At 42.9% G+C, this 21,288-nt stretch overlaps 1 protein-coding gene across 3 annotated transcripts in view; it reads left to right on the plus strand.

The window, feature by feature from the left end:
- AFF3 (ALF transcription elongation factor 3) overlaps positions 1-21,288 on the plus strand; it is a 341,137-nt gene that overhangs the window by 291,871 nt on the left and 27,978 nt on the right. For all 3 annotated transcript variants that reach the window (XM_075426755.1, XM_075426765.1, XM_075426776.1), the window contains exons 11-14: positions 926-1,975; positions 4,478-4,602; positions 8,149-8,350; positions 10,943-11,070. In XM_075426755.1, coding sequence (XP_075282870.1) covers positions 926-1,975; positions 4,478-4,602; positions 8,149-8,350; positions 10,943-11,070 — 1,505 coding nt within the window. The remainder of the gene's footprint in view (positions 1-925; positions 1,976-4,477; positions 4,603-8,148; positions 8,351-10,942; positions 11,071-21,288) is intronic.

Below are 21,288 nucleotides of genomic sequence, written 5' to 3' on the forward strand. Positions count from 1 at the left end.
AAATTAGGAGACTTTTCAAATTGGCTTCTGCGGGCTTAGGTTGTGGCTGGCCACCTACTCCATCATTTATTTCGTTTGGGTTTTTTTGCCTTTCCTCTTCATTTTCTAACATTCAAATTACTGATTGCAAGAAGCACTAGAAAACACTCGCACATTATTCTGAAATAACATTGTCTGAGCTGTGGTTACATTTGAAATCGTAATTATCCCACTTCTTCACTGTCCAAACACAATTATATTTTAGATGCTCTCTTATAACTTGATCTTGTTGTGACAGGAACGAAGAGAAAAACTAACAGCTGCACAATACTCACAAAATGAGCACTTGACAATACCACCACACGACAAATGTTTGTGGGATCTCACAGGATTATAACATCAATACCAGACAGATTACATGAACCGCCTGGTTAGCCCTCCAGCTCCCCACTACATGCGTCTCTGTATGCTTTTGAAATACTTCTTGTTTTTATTGCGGTGGCACAGGACGCAAAATACATATCCCTAGCTTTCCAACTACCTCTCCCCCATTAGCATCAGCCATACCCCTGCCTTGTTTTCCTCCCTTCCTATCGCCTTTATTTTTTCTTTTGTTTGGAAACTTGGGAGCGTTTCCCAGTAAAGCCGATGCCAGTAGTGCTGCGTGAATCATCCTTAGAACTGATGAATCACGGAAGCCGTCCTCCTTCCCAACCCCATTCAGAAACGAAAAGTATCCCCACCTGTGCGGCAAGCCCCACATCTCCTGTCCCACCACGCAGGGCCAGGGCCAGGGGATTGCCGCGGTGTGGGGCCGGCTCTTTGACCAGAGGAAAATCTCTGTGGCACCAGGAAGGACCCGACGTTTCGGTGGCCCTAAGGGAGCCCCGGGGCACAGGCAGCAGGATCTCATCACTAAGCTCCTTGCCATCTGCTTCCCTTTCAGCCCGAGCCACCCTCGTCCAACAAGTGGCAGCTGGACAAGTGGCTGAATAAAGTCACCCCGCACAAAGCACCCATCCTGAGCCACCATGACGGCCCGGCGCTGGAGGCCCATCCCTACTACGGCCGCGTGAAGGCGGAGCGGCAGGAAAGCGAGAAGAGCCAGGCCGCCGGCCCAGCCGAGCACCGCAGCGGGGAAGGCCGCGCCACCGCCACCGCCACCGCCACCGCCGGGGACGGACCGCGGCCCAGGACTGCCAACAAAGCGCCTGGCAGCAAGGGCAGCCGGCAAAAGTCACCTCCCGCCGCTGACAGCGGGCCTCCGAGGCGGGCGGCGGGGAAGAAGGCACCGCGACGGGCCGAGAGGACCTCCGTCGGGGACGGCCCCCCCTGCCCCAGCGCGGAGGAGCCCCCCGGGAGCCACAGCTTTCCTGACAGCACTGCTGCCGAGGCGCCGAGGGCCCGGCCCGGCGGCGGCACCGGCGGCAGTGGCTGCAGAGCGGGGCACCGCCGGGAGCCCCGCTCGGCCGCAGCCGGTGAGAAGCGTCGGGCCCGCGGGCCGAGCAAAACGGCGCCCAAATCCAAGGAGTTCATTGAGACTGAGTCTTCATCCTCATCATCCTCCTCCGACTCGGGCTCTGAGTTGGAGCGGGAGGAGTGCCCGCTGCCCAAGGCGCCGGCGGCGGCCGGGAGCGAGCCGCACGCCAAGGACGCGGGGACCAGCGCCGCCAGCAAACCGCACGGCGGCTGCAGTGCCTTTGGCTCCATTAATGCCAGGACTAGTAGTGAAATAGCAAAGGAGCTGGAGGAACAGTTTTACACCCTGGTTCCTTTCGGTAGGAATGAGCTCCTGTCTCCTCTGAAAGACAGTGATGAGGTAAAGTCGCTGTGGGTCAACATTGACTTGGCTCTTTTGTCCAGGATTCCAGAGCGTTTGCCCGAAGAGCCGCTGGCCATGAGTGCCGGAGCAAGCCAGGCGGCCAGCCTCCCGCAGGGTACTAGTGCTGACCCCCCCGCAGAGAAGGGTTTACCGAAATCTAGAAGGAAACGCAAGGTGAGCTTCGGGGAGACTGTTTGGGGCGGGCAGGGGGGCCTCCAGCAAGCAGGAGGCAGGCATCGCTTGCACCCAGGTCCAGTGCTCGATGGCGGTGTTGTCTCCAGGCTGGCACTTAAGATCTGGCATTTGTCCCTGCTCGCCGCATAAGAACTGGCCAAGCCCCAAGGGCGATGGCATCCCAGGAGGTGATGAAACTCCTGGACATGAGGGATCACAGCCCTTTGAAGACGGTGTTAACTGCTGGCACGTGGCTTTCCACTCCTTAGCGAAGGCACAGCCTTTTTACTAGGATAGTTTTTTTCTCCTGAGGCTTCCCTCAAAACCTGAGCCTTTGGAGGTGATGCTTAGGTTGGCAAAGGCAATATAAACAGCTGTCTTGTCACAGTCTGCATGGTATCACTGCATGTACAGAGAAAGGAGAGGCAGAGCCTTTTTTCCCCTCAATTGTCAACAAGAGAGGAGTCCTTCAGTCCTGGCAGGGAGTCCCGGCTTCGTGGGGATGCGCTTGCAGAGACCTGGGACCTGTCTGGCTCTGCAACCTGCCTCCCTTGCACCCCGGCGGCCCTCTTTTACCTCGGGGCTCTCAGACAGGTGTGCAAGTGGGAGTGCAGTCCGTTAGCTGCCCCCTCCCCAGCAGCACCATCACAGCAGCCAGGTGGGCACAGCCCTCTTGTCACATCCACCCCTCCGCCCTGAATCTCCCATACGCTTCTGGGCACTGAGGAGAAAGTCCCCTCCACTTCATGGCCACAGCTGTCCACTGAGGAGGCTTTCCGGTCCATTTGTACTGATCTGACCCCAAAAGTCACTCTGAACTGGAATCACCATCTGCCCAATTTCTGGACCGTTTTACGGTGCAGTTGTCTGTTGCCCTCTGAGCTATTGTATGTGTGCAGATTGATCCGTATATTTGGGGGGGGGATTGTTTATCTGAAGCAGTCTTTCCTTTTTTTATCTTTTTTTATTTTTTGTTTCTTCTTTTCATATCTGAAAGGTGGCAACCCTCTTCTGGCCACAGGTAGAGCCATAACAGAGAGCTCTGATAGGATTTAAGATGTGTTTGTCTGCATTTTCTTTAGGAAGTAACATGGAAGTAATTGCACAGTACAAAATTATGGGGAACAGGCCAAGAACGAGTGGCAGAAGCAAAAAATGTATGTTTTGTGTCACAGGAGATGCCAGTGTGATAATGCCAGGCTGTACACACAGAAGGAAATAGGAGGACACAATAGAAGAGCAAAATAAATATAGTCATGCTGGAAAGGCTTAATCCGACTTTCTGTGGCTGATATTATCTTCTAGTCTTCTGTCTTAAAGCACTGCCATTGTTGGTGGCTTTAGCGATGCAATAAATACAAGGCATTCCTGTAGCGCCATTTTGCCCCTCAGCCTGGAAAAAGACCCTCAGTGGGATGGTTGCCATGCATACTCACAATATGTGATCCCCCTTCCCAAAAGACTTTACGAGTAAGACTAATAAGAATGGATTATCAGGCATAACTGCAAAATTAGAAAGAGGTGCTTATTACTTCCACCTCTGTCATGAGCTCAAGACGGGCAACCGAGAGACAGAGGATGGTTAAGCACTGAGGTTTGAGAAAATCTTGACTCCTGTGGAGTATAAGCTACAATGTTAACCCTGTAGCAGCAGCCACAGTGGCAGTGGATAACACAAAAATGTTGCCGTGCAGCAAGGCAATAAATACAGCAGAATCAACAGATCACAAGTAAAACTCAGCCAGCACTGGAAAATGGAGAAGTGTTAGAAGTGAAGAGGATGTGGACTTTGCAGGAGGGGAGGAAAACAGGGCCACTGGGAGCCAATGACAGAACCTGAAGAACAAAACATGAAATTAAGTCCCAAGCGGTGGCACGCAGTCACCCGCTTTTTTCAACTGTTAACATGCTTGCTACGTGGTTTTGGCCTGGATCAACTTCTGTCCTTCCAGACAGTGTCTGGCCCTTGCTTGGGACCAGACTAAGGTCCCTTTCCAAAAGGTAATCTGTGTGTGGCATACCTTGGTTTGAAGGAGGAGCGAGATGAAAGCATGGGTGCTAGCTGTGCCATGTCAGTTGGCCTCCGGACCAGTCGCTCGCTGATGTGTCGTATGTAGTAGCATAGGTGTAGTCACTGATGCCACAAAAAGAGAGAGAGAGAGACAGAAGAGGTATGAGGTTGAGGACTAGGCAGGAGAAAAGCACCCAGGAGATGGGCAAAGAGGGCAATATAAAGAAACAGTATCCTCAGGTGCAAGTGGGGAGGTGGTTGAAACAATTCAAGTTTTATATTCTACTCCTTTGTCTACGCACTGCCTCTTTAGATTTTATTTTTTTAAGACATGGACCAATCGTCTCTGACCCATGTTAGGTGTATGCTCAAAGAAAGTGTCATCATTAATACCAAAATGCCAGAAAACACCAGCCCCTGACTTGCTGAAATGCTTTTGAATCTGTAGTAAATCCAAAACTTACAAGATTATTGTTTTTCTCTTCACTCAGTGTGAGAATGAGGAAGAGTGCAGAGACATCAAGAAGACTCATTTAGAGCGAGAGGGTTCTTCGCGATTAGCTGCCTCTGCCCATAGCATCCCAACAGCAAATCACTGCAATATGAATGAAAATAGGTAAGCATTTTCCTTCTTATTTACCACTGAGTCATACAACTAGTTGCAGTTTAATACCGTGTGATATTTTTTTCATTTAATAGGATTTATTTTTTAATTATCACATTTTATGTTGAAAAATTGCCCACTGCATTCTCCTTTCTTCTGGTTTAATGAACAAGTTAGCAGCTCCTGACACATTTATATACTCGCATTTTTGTCCTATTGCACAAAGAAGTTGTGAGTTCAAGTGTGAGGCTCATGGAATGAATAATTATAGCTAGAGCAGTGTGATCATCCAAGACATATTCCCAAGCACTATGTTGTAGGAACCAATTCACATAGGCAACCATCTTACAGCCTTTTCTTTTCTTACAATGTTACAAGTTTTAAACTTAAAAGTTTGACTGTATAAATAAAATTATCTATAAACTATATGGAAAAGATTGAGAAAAATATTAATGACAATGCCTGAAATACTCAGTTCCAGAATATATTTGAGATCCAATGTTTCTGAGATTACAGGCAATGCATTGTGTGTAATTAGGATGTATTTTAGGACAAGGAACTCATACTTTTTACAAAAACAATGAGATTTTCAAAGGATGCAGGACATGAAACGAATGATGAATATTTAGCATTTGCTGGCATGGTTTATGCACACAGACCCCTATCAATGTCAAGTCAATCATACTGAGTTTCTCTGGAGGCTTCCAGCAGTCAAACTTAGACATGCATCTTTTCAGAGTTCAGCTGCATGCTGCTTACTACATGCTGGTCATCAGTACTTCAAAAACAAAATCATTTTCTGGCAATATCAAGGCATCTCTTGGGGTGGAACTGCTTAAATTAGAGAATAGTTGTATTTATTGTAGTAGGGTTTTCTGTTGTACACATCACTGATGAGTTTGAGCAATTCTTGTCATTAATACTGGAAAAAATCATGGAGAAAATGAACATATATAGTGCTTATTCAAAAATATGCATTCAATTTCTTTGTCCTGACATTTCACATATGTTTCATAAAGTGAAAACAATACACAGAACAGTTTGTTTTATTGTGGGTGATTGCATGCAGGCATGCCATTGCTGTTACCGCAGTGTCGTATGTTTTACGTCGCATTCATTTTCAGAGAATAGCATGGCTGTCATAGCTTGCTGTGTCACAGGGTTAATTCTGTGGTTCCTGAAAGCAGGACAATAATTTGTGTTTTGCTTGACATTATATTCAGTACTTGTGGTAGCAACTGTACATTAAAGAAACAAAGAATGTGGTCTTAAATATGTATTTGCCTCCTAATTCTTTCCTGGTCTGCCCTGCTTCCAAGATGTTTCTGTGGTTTATGCTGCTGTAGGACATGATACAAAATGCTAATATTCCCACAGCTGAGGATGGGCTGCTGAGGCTGTAGCTAAACCAGCAGTGCAGGTATCAGGACCTCCTGGCCCTCTTGCAACCAGTGGCTGCTCATGCTGGAACATCCCCCCTCCACTTACGCCACCATAGCAACCTGTGGGTCTCCTGTAAATTCACTCAAGAAACTTGTCTGAATCAGAATTCTTTTTCTCTTTTTCTTTTTCTTTTTCTTTTTCTTTTTCTTTTTCTTTTTCTTTTTCTTTTTCTTTTTCTTTTTCTTTTTCTTTTTCTTTTTCTTTTTCTTTTTCTTTTTTTCTTTTTCTTTTTCTTTTTCTTTTTCTTTTTCTTTTTCTTTTTCTTTTTTTCTTTTTCTTTTTTTCTTTTCCCTGGGGCAGGTTATTATTCTTCAGCTCCCAGCAGAGCCACACAGATAGTTTTATCAGTACAGCTGAGGGCTGGTAGCAAAGAGAGGAGCAAAACCACCTTCAGACATAAGCATTTTCTACGTGGAATTACAGTCCGAGGTGCAGACTAAGCAAGGCCCTGTTTGACAGGAAAGGCTGCAGCATCAAAAAACGGTCAAAAACCCAGTATCTTGCACTTCTGTTGGGTGCCACAATCTGCCCAGTCCCAGCAGATGATGGCTCGCTGCAGGTTGTTCTGCATGGCTTCTCAGCGTAAGAGGATTGTGCTGCTGCAGTTTGACTGCTCACAATACACTTGGGTGGGCCCTATGCAATGTGCCGAAGGCCATGGAGAAGGTCTACAGCTCAACTAGAAATTGCAGCTACTCCTCACAAGCCCTGGGCCAAATTTTTGAGGCTTGAGTACGCTTCCAAAGAGCTATGGCTTCTCTTGGATGCTTTAGGCCTGCACTTTGACAGTGATGTATAAACATGGCCAGCCAAGGCATGGATTTATGTTTGAAAAGAGAAAAAGGAATGACAGCATCAGCCTGCACATTCAAAATAGTGCTAAAGGTCTTATTTTGCGCAGGGAGAGAAGAAGGGCGCAGTTATCCATCTTACACACCCTGATTCTTCCTTTCATAAACAGCATTGGTCATTAAAGCAAAACAGTTCACATTGTGTTTTGAAGGTACTGTGCTGTGGGAAACAGGAAGGGTTCTGAATTACGATTCATGGCTTCTCTCACAGCTAGTTTTTAAAGACTTGCCAGATAAATGGACAAATGTATGATAAGAGCACATTTAATTAGCTCTGTTCCCTGAAATGATGTGCAGAAATAAAGTATAGTTTGTACCATATTCTTTTTTGCGATTCCATTAAGTGTATACTGTCTGATACGGTAACGATAAAGAAGTGAGAATTGTCCATAAAAAGTAATAGGCTGAATAAAGGGGAATGTGACAGGGAAAGGTATTGTGTTAAAATAGTCTGTCTGACCTTAATCACAGTTCTAGTCTCAATGCAAACTGTCTCCTTAAAAAAACTTTTATTTTATGTGTGTTGCTTTAAGATTTTCAGCTAAATGTTTTCTTCAAATTAGTGCATCTGAAGTTTCTGGGCATATTTTTACAGTCTGTCTGACTTCTCCTCATCCAAAGCTTCTCCTAAATAAAGGAAAGCTGAAAATACTGTCTATGTTACAGCTTTCTTCTTCAGCAGACGGAGCAGCTCACATTTCTGTGTGTCTACTGTTTGCATATGTTTCCTTTTGTCCGCAGTACCAGCCTATCTTTCTTTGTCTTCAAAATCTGTATTAAATTAGTATAAACAGTGCTACCAAAGGCTGGGCATTGAGCACAAAGACAAGCCAGTCATCTTTAAACACATTTCCTGTTTTAGTTCACATATGGTTTTATTGCCATGGCTTATAAATTGTCACCTGTAATGGTGAAATAGGGCTCCATAACCTGAACTTACACTTCAGAGCCTAATCTTCGTCTCCAGCTATCCCTTAAGAAATGGTGAGCAAGTGGCCATTTATCTCTGTATTTTTTTTTGAGTACTCTGATACAGATTTTATATTAACTCCAGAATTACAATTTGCCTTGAAGGGAAAGAGGAGAAACATGATACAAATTTGTAAATGAACTCTTGGTCCCAATACGGTAAGCTTGTTTCCAGATACCAATAGACTTTATCCTGCCAGCAGGTTTTAAATTCAAAGTTTTGGTAATATATAAAACATTTACCTTTCTCAAAGCCAGCTTTGTGACACTCCATTACTGTAATTTCCATTTCCAGCTTGGCAATACCAATAAATAAAAATGAGAAAATGCTTCGGTCACCCGTCTCTCCCCTCTCTGATGCATCAAAACACAAATACTCCAGCGATGATTTAACTTCCTCCAGCAGACCTAATGGCAGCAGTCTATTACCTTCCATCTCCTCCAGCAAAAAACATAAGGGTGAAATCCAGTCGCAGCCACATCCTGGAGACTTCAATGTAAGTTTATGCTGTTGTTCACAATATAAAGCCTCACTATATATTTTTCACTTTGTATTGCAGTCTGTGATAGTTTTGCAGAATGTTATGCAAAAAAATTGTAATCATGAATGTTGTGTTGTAAGTTCAGTTTTTCTGGTTTGGAGTTTAGCAAGGCACAGAAGAAAGGAAAGAGGGCAGGCAGTAAAGCGGGCAAATAACAAAGGCTACATAAGCAAAAGGTAAAAGCTAATGGCCCAAAACAAACGGCTTTAGTCCTCCAGGGTATTGCTTGGACACGATGCAAGCCCCCTACATCCAAAAGTGTGGTACATAAGGCCTCTACTCTAAAAAGCCTCTACTCAGCCACTGCCTAACCAGGAGTGTGCTTGCAGACAAGTTCTCCTACATGTCTTACCACCAACTTTCTCAGGCAATTCTACTTACTCTTGATGCTGGCAAACAGCTTAGCACCAGCCTCACGTCTCAGCTCCACCACAGCCCAGGTATTCAGATACTTATCAGAGAGTCTTGCTCACACTGAATGTGTCCAGAGCGCTCTTCCAGATAATGCCATATTACTACACCAAGTGGTAGCCACTGCCTTCAGAGCATGGAGAGAGGAGGCGATGCTGTCCCCACTTATTCATGAGTTCTGTGATTAGGATGCTGGCGTAAAGAGCCTGTTAGCTCTTCTGATTGAGGGAATTCACATCTCTCTCTTCCACCTCTCAAAATCATATCCTGCCCTCCAACCTACAAGATACTGCCAGTAGGAGATCAAGGGCAGAATACTGTCATGTACTCCCCTTGACGCTGTTCTGCTTTGCGTGAAATACCTAGAAGAAGCAACCTGGGTACATTATATTGATGTCCACTGCTGGAGTATCTAGTCAAGCTGTTAGGGCACTCTGCTGCTGCCAGAAAGGCCCATGCTCCTCTCCTTGCTACAAAAGCTGTTTCTGTATTTTATCCTGTGTCTGTTTGTTGTGTATGTTATCTGATACATAAGAGACTTCAAAAGCCTAAGTATTAGTGCCTAAGCAACTTTGAGGAAAATAAACTACCGGAGTTGTAGCAGTGGCCTTGTCCACCCACTTTTGCTGTGGGCTTAACTGGCCCCACAGTATGTGTTAAGTATATATGTATATAATAAAATATATATTTATTTTTTTCAGAGTGGAGGGCGTAGTAGTAACTATAATCTTGGACACTTTCTAAAAAACAAGTTATCATAAATTGTATGTTTCAAGAATGTCTCACAGATGCTTTTGGCAAATTGAAAAAAAATTAATTACATAAAAACATTCCAATAAAAAGGCATTTTAACATATCATAGTCATTAATTTATTTTTTTCATGGATGTATCAGGTTTGTGTGGCAAACACAATACAATGGATTACATGTAAATTTTTATATATTTTAACTTCTAAAATGTAAGTTTAGAGGTCAGAATTATAATGGTACAATTCTTCACTGGGTGTCTTGAAAACAGTTTCAATTCCTTCACAGGCAAATGTGCTGGAAATCAAAAGTGAAAGGTGATTGCTTTATGATCCACACCCTTAGCAAATGCATTTCACTGAGATTTTCTGCATAGCCTGGCAATGCACCATTTGGTCAACATTTTAACAACCTCTGCAATAAAATTCTTATGTATGTGGTTATTCATCTGAAAACTTTAGCCTGCAGAACTGATCTGCATGTGCCATATAGAAGATGAGAGATCATGAACTATAAATGTTAAAGTTAGCTTTGTTTTATCCCATCTTCCCATCTGGCACTTAACTGGCATGCCCAAGTGGTCCTTTGAATTTCTGTCAGAGACCACAAGCCAGGGAGTGGCTTTTTTCCGTTGGAGCTTTTTGTCCGTTTCCCTATTGCGTTTCTGTCTGGCACCTGAAGGAGAAAGAACAGTGCTTTCTGACAGTGGTTATCAACCAAAGCCAACGTGGGACCCCCTGCTCTGCACTGCACAAGTGCGTGGTAGCCCACACAGCAGGTCACTCGGTGGGATGAAGGGCTCATGAGGCCACCTGAAGAACAGGGCTGCAGCTGAGGGAATGCATGAGGCCCTGCCAAAAGACATGTGCTTCCGCTGTGGCATAGAGCAGTGATCTTTCAAGCTGATCAGGGACCCAGAGCAGAAAGAAACCTGGACCCTGGGCTACAAATTCATACCATGCAGGCACATCAGCTGTGCATCGTGAAACGAGTCAAACAAGCGAGCCTTGCTCTCCCAAGGCAATGTACAATGCTAGTTTGGAAGCGGAAGACTAGAGGTATAACTTGATCTTCTAAATGACCACAACAGATCTACTCTTTAATAATTTCATTTACTGTGTTTCACAGTGTTTTGATAGTTACTAATAGTTCAGCTGCATTTCTTCTGTATATCACATTGAAACTTAAGCCGTTTACGAAGTGCTCTGAGCAATATCTGTGAATTTGTGGCTATCAGTGACAGGACAGTTACACATACGCGCTGCTGAAATAGTAGAAAAACCAACTGCCAATTTACAACACAATGCAAAGATGGTCTGTTGTTTATTAGTTGCTTTTTTGAAGTTAGTAGCCAATTCCTCAATGTCTTCTCTGCTGTTTGTTGTCTAGAAAGCAATCCACATAAATTCAGAAAATCTTCTTCTCTGCAATAAGACCCAGTCCCAAACAGAGCCTTGGTCACCTCTGTCCAGCACACCCAGGGACTGCAGAAGGACAAAGCTTATCTTTGATGATATGTAAGTAACATGACTTTAAAATAAAGAAAACAATGTCATTTTCTGCATTTAAATACACAAAAATACAATTTGTCCAACAGGAGCTGAAACGTGGTCAGAAGTGTTATAGTAAAACTGTACATTGAGCAATGAATGAGACATGCTGTATACATTCTTTCATTTTTCATCATAAATTAAGCCTCTGATCATCAGGGAGCAGTGAGGACTGGCTGTTCCCTAAAGGACAGGGAGCCAGGAGCTGGGGGCAGAACACGGCTAGCGGGGCAGGGGCCCTGGTACCCAAGCAAAGATGAGCAGGGCAGGCCTGGGCATGGCAGTCAGGTTCAGCCAAGAGCCTGGATCCTCAGGCAAGCCCATGGTGATGAGGCATGCCCAAGGTCAGGCCAGGATCGGGTCTGGTGAGGGTCTAGACACAGCCCAGTGGCTGCCAGGCATGCACAGCGACGAGGCAGGTCTGGGGACTGGCCGGGAAGGCAGTCCCCAGGTCAGGGCCCAGATCAATGGGGGCCATGGCCAGACACCAGCATAGCTGTGAAAGGGCTGATGACACGCACACTAACAATGAGTTGGACAGGGAGTGAAGGCCCAGACCAGAGCTTAACTGGATTTCTTCAGCCCGTGGGCAGAGGGGAGAGACCCCACATGAGGCAGATCAGGGCCATTAAGACATCATTAGTACCCTTGAGGCTCTGGCATTAATTATGCACACACCAGACTATTAATATATACAGAACTATAGCAAGGCAGAGTGACAGGGGCACCCTTCTTGTGCACCCATTGGAGCAAGGGGAGAGAACATGTGGGACCCTTGCATCCGTGAGCCTTGACAGCTGCTGCTGTCATTGCTACTGCTGCTCACAAAAAGGTACTGCAAAGACAGGGTGAGTAGGAAGCAGCAGGGGTTAGCATGAGTACCTGGAGGGATGTCTGGCCCTCCCCACCTGCAGTACATCCTTCAAACATCCCCTGCTCCCCTCCTCTGAAAATAATTTCATCTTGTAATTGTCTTTCTTTTCTTTTTGGTGAATTAAAATTGCTGGTTTGTTTTCCAAGGTCATTTAGGATGTGGTATTATTTAGATAAGGTATAAAGTTGAAACTGAAGGTTGAAATCCTAGTATCTAGAAAATCCAGATTCTTTTTGACTGGTAATGTTCTGGTCTGAAAATACTGATTTTTTTCTGGCTAGCGTAGAATTGGTTCTGTTCAAGCTATGCCTCAGACTGCCTGCAGGTCTGTAAGCTGTGTGACCTTGATGAGCCTTTCGTAGTCCCAGACTTCCACCCACAACATCTCTAGTTGTTTATACCAAAGCAAACCCTGGGATAACATCCTTGTGCCCTCAGGAACTGCTTTCTACCAGAACTTGGATTTAATAATAATAATAATAATAATAATAGTAATAATAATAATAGTAATAATAATAATAATAAGGTTTGTTCACTCTACCTGGTCTCAGGGACAGCTAGAGGGATGGCAGCGTCTCATAAAGAGAATCCAGGTTTCCTGGATAAAGAATTCACATAGACTTCAAAAAGATGTAACTGTTTCATATGTCAAGAAAAGAAGGCTGGTGAGATTAATTTCTGTGTGTATTCATGGCAGTCATAAGGAGGTGTAAGTTGAATAAATGTAATCCATTTCTCTGCCCCTTTTAGAGAATGCCCTCCCATGTGTATATATCCTTATTTTCCCTCCTTCTCCACTTCCCTCCATGTTAATTTAACTCTTCCAGTGCATTTATTCAGCAATCACCACTGAAGAAATCTGTAGCTGTTTAGAAGTACTACCTAACTCTTCATATATTTAAAATACTTTATCGTCTATAATTTACTTACAACTGTTCAATTTTTCTACAGTTTAACCGTGTACATACAAGGCAGAAACCTATCAGTGTGCCTGATAAAAGTAAAAATTCTAGGACGTGCTTATCTGTTCGGATTAGAAAAAAACACAGAAACAGCTACAACAGAACTAGAATATCTTCATCTGATTTTCTCTCAAGATGCTGGCAAAAAACAGGGGGACTGCTTTGTTTTGTTTTTCCCCTAGAATACTGTTATAGGAAAACTGCTTTTTTCACTCTCTCTGTCATCCAAGAGGCTTTTATCACTTGCTTTCACCATTAGTGATACATGTGATTTCTCTGGCAGGCATCTTCAATAAAACTGTTTCACCTTTTCAGAGAGAGATACCATTAAACTGTGTATAGTGCCTTCCATGTAGAATGTCCCCAAGCAACTTGTGGCCCATTAAAAAAAAGCAATCTAAAAAGCCAAATAAGATAAAACACAGAATCGAATATGTCTTAATTTGCCCTTGAAAACCAGGAACGGTTAAATGCCTTTTGTGCTAACTAGAGGAGGGAGATTTTCATGTGCTACAGCTGTCATCCACAACCTGTATCAAGGAAACACCACCAGAAGACCAGCTATACTAGACCTCGATTCTGAAATTACTGTGCAGAGAAGTCGCTGAAATGTAGCAGATTAGACTGGCTGCAAATGTTAAATGTCAACAGATTTGACTCACATGTTAGAAGGATCCAATTAAACATGGCAGCCAGTGTCTTTCAAAATTGTACACTACCACAGCAGAGGACTTGAAGAAATGCAATAGTAGGTCTAAAATGATGTAGTAATCCTAATGGCAACATTCTGTCCAAAATGATGCCTATGAAGTATTTCATCTCATAATCCATGTTCTAAATTACTGTAATTCAGCCATGGCTTTAAAGTCTTCATTTTAATCAGAATCTACAGTTTTTAAGAGACTAAATCCCTTATATTTGATTCAAAACAACAACTAATTTTTTTGACCAATCGGTGTCTCTTTGCTTTATTCTCAATTTATTTTCTCCAGATCATTGACAACAGCTGTCACTAGCAATAAATTGGAACACAAGTAGGTCAATAAAAAGTATATCTTGCTTGGCAGAGTGCTGTATACACATACATCGCAATATAAAAGTGAATATAGCTAACAGTCTTCAAAAGGCAGGCAAAATCCTCCTTCCCCTGGTTTGCCATTGTTTACTGCCTGCTCTAAACATACTTTGAGGTACCCAGCATGGCACATGTGTAAGTGACATCAATGCTGCTTCCAGTATTAATTCTTAACAAGATTTCCTGGATTTTTGGCCATTTCTGACTCTATGAAGAGAACATTTTCAAGGCTACATAATAATGCTTCAAGCCAAATTCAGTCCTGCTGTAATTTCACTGAATGATAGAATTCCCAATAACCGCATTTAGGAACAAAGTCTGTTGTTCTTGAAGTGATAAGCACAGACATGCTGCAGGTGCCCAAGGGCACAGGCCCACACCCTCCTCAAAATACTGCATGTGTGGTATAAAAAAGAGCAGAGTGTACCCAGCTTCCCAGTTTTCCTTATGGCTAAATCAGAACATGCCCCTCAGAATTATTGTCCCACTTGCATTGTGGGTTACCCTTTCAAACTTGGGGTGCAGTTTTTTTTCACTTACATTTATTTTCCTTTTTTTCTGGCCTCATAGGAGCAAGATGATACATCTTCATCAGCTTTTTTTTTTTTCAGTCATATTTTGTTGAATGTTTGTTCTACCTTCATAGGTTTAGATGCTACACGCACCCACCAGCTTTACATTGTCTAAGGGACATATCGTGCTATGAGATAGCATTCATGTGTGTGTTTGTCAACCAGTAAACCATATACCCAGAAAATATTCAACTTGTAAAGGTGTTATGCATAGAGCTCATAAAGAGCTCAAAACATAACTTCTTGGAGCATCTCTGTTTTGGCTTGAACCCCAGGTCTCTCATTTTCAGTGTCCTCTTCCTTGTTCTGCTGCCTCAGAGTGGAAAAGTGCTCTTGGGTTGTGACTCCCATACAACATCTGAAAGTCATCTTGCTTTGCATTGCTCAAAATGCCTCAAGGACTCCTGGTCTTCTGAAGTACTTAGAGAGACTTTAGTAGTGCTGAGCACATCTTCAGGAGCACAGTTAAGGAAAAGAGCTTGGGTCCTCTTTCTTCTCATCAGCAATGTGAAAGATCACTCATCAGATAGACCAACATCTACTACACTAAGTTCCTCACAAATTCATGTGCTTACTTTGGGCTGCTCCCAGTTTCTTGGCTTTGGGGGATTTCAAGATTTCATCTGACCATCCCATTCTTCCTCTCCTTCCCTTCTTCCTTGTGGCTCTCAATTTTTTCATGTCTGCACTACCCATGAGAAAATAATATTACACTGTCAGATAGCAGACACTGCCTCCCATGATTAGATAATTAAGCTGCCTGATCTCTGCAAGACCGCCTCCCCCCTTTTTTTTTAGGGGCACTTCATGACAGCGTGGTCTGGTGGGAAACAGATGCTTAATCAGCTCTAGCAGGAGATTCTCATGGGGTAAAAAATTTATAGCCTCTATTCCCTGTCATCAAAGAAAAGCCAGAGCTGTGGACCTCATTTGAACTCACAGGCTACATCCGTGCCCCTCCTCTGTTCTGTGGGCAAGTGGTCCAGCACTGCTTATGTTTATGTGATTAAACTGTCTTCACTCCTCAAAAAGAAGAACACTCACTGATTCCTGAGAACAGTCCTTGGCCTGTGCTGTTCCCCAGCTGTGCCCAGGCTTTGCATGGGACCAGGCTCAAAACTGTGCCAGGGAGAGTATTAGCAATTAAACAGCATGGATGATGAAATGATAGAGCTGTTGTCCTTGCCCTGTTTATTTCACTTGCACAGACATAGCCAAGGAATGGTTTTATTGACAGACTCAGATCTGAAATAGTCTCTGATAACTTTGCCACTCAAGAAAGAAGATTTGTTTGCGTCAGTCAATTTTGATGTGCCTTTTTCTTACTCTGCAGCATGACTAGAAAATATCTTTAGTCCACAGTGAATCATAACAGTGAGCAGGACAAGGGTCTTCTAATCAGGCTCAGCAAACCCTCCTCCAGGTCCCAGCAGCAGAGCTGAATCTCTCAGAGAGGAGAGGACAGTCTCTCCCACAAGTGTCTCCCAGTCTTTCCTCAGCTCTGGGACTGGTAAGCAATGAGCCGATGCCTACAGCAAGTGATGAGACCCTCCAAACCCCTGTGCAGCTCTTTGAGTAGTCTAGGTCTTGTAATGAATATGAGGAAGTCTCATCTAACCTCCCATCGTGTTTACCATTCTACCCTACCTCTGGTTCTTGACAGAGCCTGTTTTTGTCAAAAACAGGTAGCAAACATTGGTTTGTCCTTGAAGAGCTAAAGTCCATCCCAGTGTAACTCATGTTTTGTCTTCTTGTGCTGGACCAGAGAGCAGTGTGGGTTTTCATCACCCTCAATGCCAGGTGTGGTGTGTAAGAGACATTCTAATGCCTCTACTTGCAGCTTAATTCTAATTCAGCTTTGCTGTCCCTGTGGCAGTGGAAAATATCTCTACGTAAGTTTCAAGAATGTGCTTCAAGTCCATTTTCCACAGTATAATTACGCAGAAGTTCCCCCTTTGGACTAGGAAGCTCACTGTAGTGGCCCTAGGGTACAAAGGCTCTGACCCCCCAAGGAAACCTGGGACCTTTCCTGATCATTCCTTCAACATATAAAGGATATTTTCATCTTTCAGTGATAACGAACCACAAATGATCATAACCTCTTTAGCCTAGAGAATCACAGATAGGCTGTTCAAACTCAGTTTTAGCCTGGGAGTACCCTGTTCATCTAGAGAATCAACAATCAGTGACGGAGCTGGAGACGGGCTGTGATGACTTAATGCACATGAGGAATATGAATTCTTAAAATCTCTATCAGATGCTTTCCTCATCTTCCAGTGCCTGATTATGATTTCTTTCAAATCCTATGATTACTGAAGGTTCTCAGAAAAGAATTGCTGAACAAAGCCCAAGTGATTCTGAGTATCTTAGTTGTGTCTTTGTTTCAGGATCACCTGCTCCTTTCGATGTAGATACCCCATTCATTGACTCAGGTTTCGCATGTACTGTCACTCAACAGTTTCACCAACACCGTGGCTTCCCACTCATCAGAGCTGGGAACATCGGAGCTGTCTGCCAGGTAGACCCTTTCCCAGAAAGCTCTTTCAGTCTTTGGTTTTCAGCTGCCTCTTGGGAATTCCAGGTCTGATTCCATGACATTTTAAAATTATATAAACCTGGACTGCTGTAGTCCTGTCCCCTCTCACTACTTCTGACTGTAAAGGTTTTCACCCCACCCTCAAATAAAATTAGTTGATTTCAGAGTATCTATTTAACGTACAAGAAAAGAGACACAATTGTAGTTTATCTGCAAGGATGTAACATTTTCCCCCCTCTGCTTTTAATACAGGAGCTCAAGTGCCTATTGTTAATACTTCTTTCATTCCTCTCTCTTCACATGTACACTTTGCCCTTGCATGTTTTAGTCTAGATATTGATTTCACATGGATATCTCTAAGTCATGAATCTGGGTCATGCCCAGGAATTTGTGGTGGACTTTGACTCTTTCTTTTGATCTCTCTTATTTCACTACATTGACATGGTTAGTCTGGGGATTTTGCATTTTGCAAAATAGGAATCCTCACTTGTTTTATCTTTTGTCATTTAAATTAGGTGCCAGGATTTAATTTTGTCTGCTATTTTTTGCAACACTAACTCCCTCTCTAGATATCTGTACTATTCATCGATTCATCTAATCTAAGCTATTGACCTTGTTACACTACGCCCGACAAGACAGCAGCTGTGTAGTTGTGTGATTGAGGAAATTTTTCTTACATTTGACCTGACTTCTATCAGATCCCTTGTTCCTGCCTTTCTGAAATGCCTACAGCATTACCATTTAAATGGGTCACAAATACTCTCTGTGCCCTCTCCCCTTGCATGCTCCTCTGCTGAACTCTCCAGACCTGCTGGGTCTGCCATGGTGAGCATAAGACTCCCATAACTGGGTACCTACCTTGTACAGTGCCATGGACTCTCACACACCATATGTGCCATGCCCCAGACATAGCAGTGCCGTGGCCCATAAACCAGCATTTATTTTAAATTATGGAATGTGCAGGAGGCCATGATACATCAGGGGAGATCACTATTTTGTATAATAATACCCGGTCCCCAGCTTCAGCGGTCCTTTACCCCCAAGATGACCACCTTTATCTGTGACCCAACACATCAGATGTGCTCCTCACACATGTACCAGGATGAAGCAGCAAATGGGCAGGGCTGTATACACCTACCTTTCACTTTACCTGGTTTTCTTGCTCTTAAAGGATTTTCTTCTTTTCTTGGACTGAAAGCTCAAGGCCTACTGGCACAGCTTCAAAACTGGACATGGGCTAACCCTGGCTATGCCAGTTGCTTCTGATTTGCCCCTAGCTCTGATCAAATTTTTAAGTTGTTTATTTCGCTTTTCTGCTCCCTTCCAGCACACTGACTTTTTAAGTGTCTAGATTACTAAAGTTGTGAAACTGGTCTTATATTTAGAATTATGATTTAAGCTGCTTTTATTACATGCAATTGTTGTACACCGAGGAAGCACTAGTTTGGTTTTTTATAACACTTCAGCAGCATTATCTCTGAAGGGTATTAAAATATGCACTTGGCTACATTTATGATGTTTAATTGAACTTTTATTAGTTTTTTTTAATGTATCCTCATAAAGCACCCTACCACAGTAAGAAATAATGTACAAGTGGTAGATTATGTAAATGAAGCAGAAAATGCTATGGTTTAGTATTTAGTTCATATAAAATATAAAAATTAGATGAAAAATGTGGTTTTGAATGCAGTTATAATTAAAATTGTATATTGGAGTCTAAGCTGCACCGTACTCTGTAAATACGAGCGGTTGTGCTGAGTTCCAAGGAGATAATGTTGCAATAGATGCTGATAAATTAATGTACGAAGTAAGGCTTTTATTGATTCATTTTGTTTGATTTTCTTCCCTTTTTATACTGCGTGAGTTTACATTTTTGCAATTATCTGCTAAACTGGAGTAAATTAAATTCAGAGAAGGCAGCAAAAGACAAAGGTGGCAGAGATGCACTGTAATGGCATAGAGCTAAATGGGATGAGAGAGAAACATATACACACACAGGCATTTCACCTGGGTAATGGTAACACCACTCTCAGGAGCTCAACAGCCCAGAAATTCTGAAAGGCTGCTTCTGGAATGGGAGTAATTACCATGCCCGCAGCCATCTCACCTCACGCTGGGATCCCGCGCAACATAACAAGCAATGGAAATGCTGTCTTTCCTGCTGGTTTTCAACAAGCTCCCAGAGAAAGTGGTGGCAAGGCGAGGGAGAGAAATTGTGGACAGTAGCGGATTGTTTGATAAATTTCATCCTGGATTCAGCCCCAGCCATGCCACTGAGGCTGCCCTTGTCAAAGTCATAAATGGTTTGAATGCCACTGCTGAAAAGGAAGCCTGGCCTTGTTTGTACTATCAGATCTAACCATGGGGGGGTTATTCTGTAAAAGGCTGGGTTCTGTTGCAGTGCCTAGGTGACTGGCTAGTGTTGACTGAGAATGCGTTGAAATGGTTCCAGCGGTACTTGATTGCTTTCCCCAATCAACATAGTAGGGTAAATTCTCCTCGAGAGCAGCCAGTTTCACATAATGACACTTGATCCCAGGGAGAATTCACCAGTGGCCTGACTTAGTTGGCACTGATGCTTTACGCTCTTTCTCTTGCCTTTCAGAGAGATACATGAGATGCATTAGAGCAGTGTATTAGAACTCTTTTTTGGCTTTGTTGAAGAGGACTGTATTTCTAAAAGTACCAACAATCAGATATTCAGAAACAAAAAACTTTCTTGTGCAGTCAAGATTATTAATAGAGATAGAACACTGGTTTGTACCTGTTAATTTGAAGTCAGACTTCTTTTTTTTTTTTTTTTTTTTAAAGCAGGCTGAATTCTGTTTGTAAATCTGGAGTGACAATGCTGACACCAATAGATACACACAGTTGTAAATAACGTAAGAGGAGAATCTGACTCAGTTGTCTGAAAACCAGAAGTCACTGAATAACTGTCCGTGGGACTTCAGCTTACATTCATGACCAGTAAGCCTAACAAAGAGACTCCAGTGCTGCTTCTGCTACTCACATCCACTCCAGTTCAACCAGTAGTCGGGTACCAATTTAATCCTGTAGAAATTTTCTCTGATCTCTGGCTTCTCCGGCTGTAGCAAGGCTGTGATCTGCAGAGGGACTGAAAACCTTAGACCAAAGGCCTGAAAAGGGGTTTAGCCACAGATCTTTCTGAATCTGATAAGTGGGAAAACAGATTTGCTTCTCGTCAAGATGCTTCTCATCAGTAACACACAGTATCTGAAATTAGCATCCAGTGAGCTTACCTGCAAATTCTCCAGACTGAGATTATCATCAATGTAACTAAGTAGGCCAAGCTGCAGCGGAAATTTGGATGAACCTTCATGTTTGTAACAGATATGGGTTCTCAGTCACTATAATTTAAGGGTCTGCAAAATCAGAGTGTGATTAACAATCTTTTGTGAACTTCAGAGATATGAAATGTGCAGTGTGCAAAAGAGCTATCCTGAGTAATTAATTTATTCATTAGCTTTCTCATGTGTCTTCATATGTCCATGACCTGAGGTAAGCTGTTATCTTCAAGGAGCCTATAGAAGAGAGGGGGAGGTTCTGGTTTTTTGCTCCGTGACATAATAATTTAAACTAGTATACTGGATTTAAGAAGACAAATGATGTTCATATGCAGTGGGAACCGAAACAAAACTGAATTTGAAACCTTTATTTCTCACTGAAACATCAAAAAATAATTAAATCCAAGCACATCCTTATTTTGTTACTAAAATGGTACAAGAAATGCGTGCAATGTACATAAACATACATTAAATCTATAGGACATTTCACCTTTCTATATTCACCCAACATGCACATTAGTAATATAAATAGGAAGTTTATTAACACATAGTGATAAACTGAAGAGTAGTATTTCACAGATGACATACAGAGATCAGAATTTGACTTGGCGTGCTTATTAACACCATTGAGCAAGCTCTGTTTAACAAACTAGAAGAAAACATACCTTATCCATTTTTTATCAACAAATCTAATTTCTGTTTGGCTTCCCCTGATTTGTAAATCAATCTTGTATTTTTCCTACAGAAATACCTAAACATTCACATTGACTATATATATGTTTTTGCTTTAAAATGGCCTTTTAAGAGTTTCTTTTTTATATTAGGCTTCTCAAAAAACAATCAGACTTAGTAATTAGTAGC

Source organism: Opisthocomus hoazin, chromosome 1, assembly GCF_030867145.1.
Source record: "Opisthocomus hoazin isolate bOpiHoa1 chromosome 1, bOpiHoa1.hap1, whole genome shotgun sequence".
Classification (NCBI taxonomy): domain Eukaryota; kingdom Metazoa; phylum Chordata; class Aves; order Opisthocomiformes; family Opisthocomidae; genus Opisthocomus; species Opisthocomus hoazin.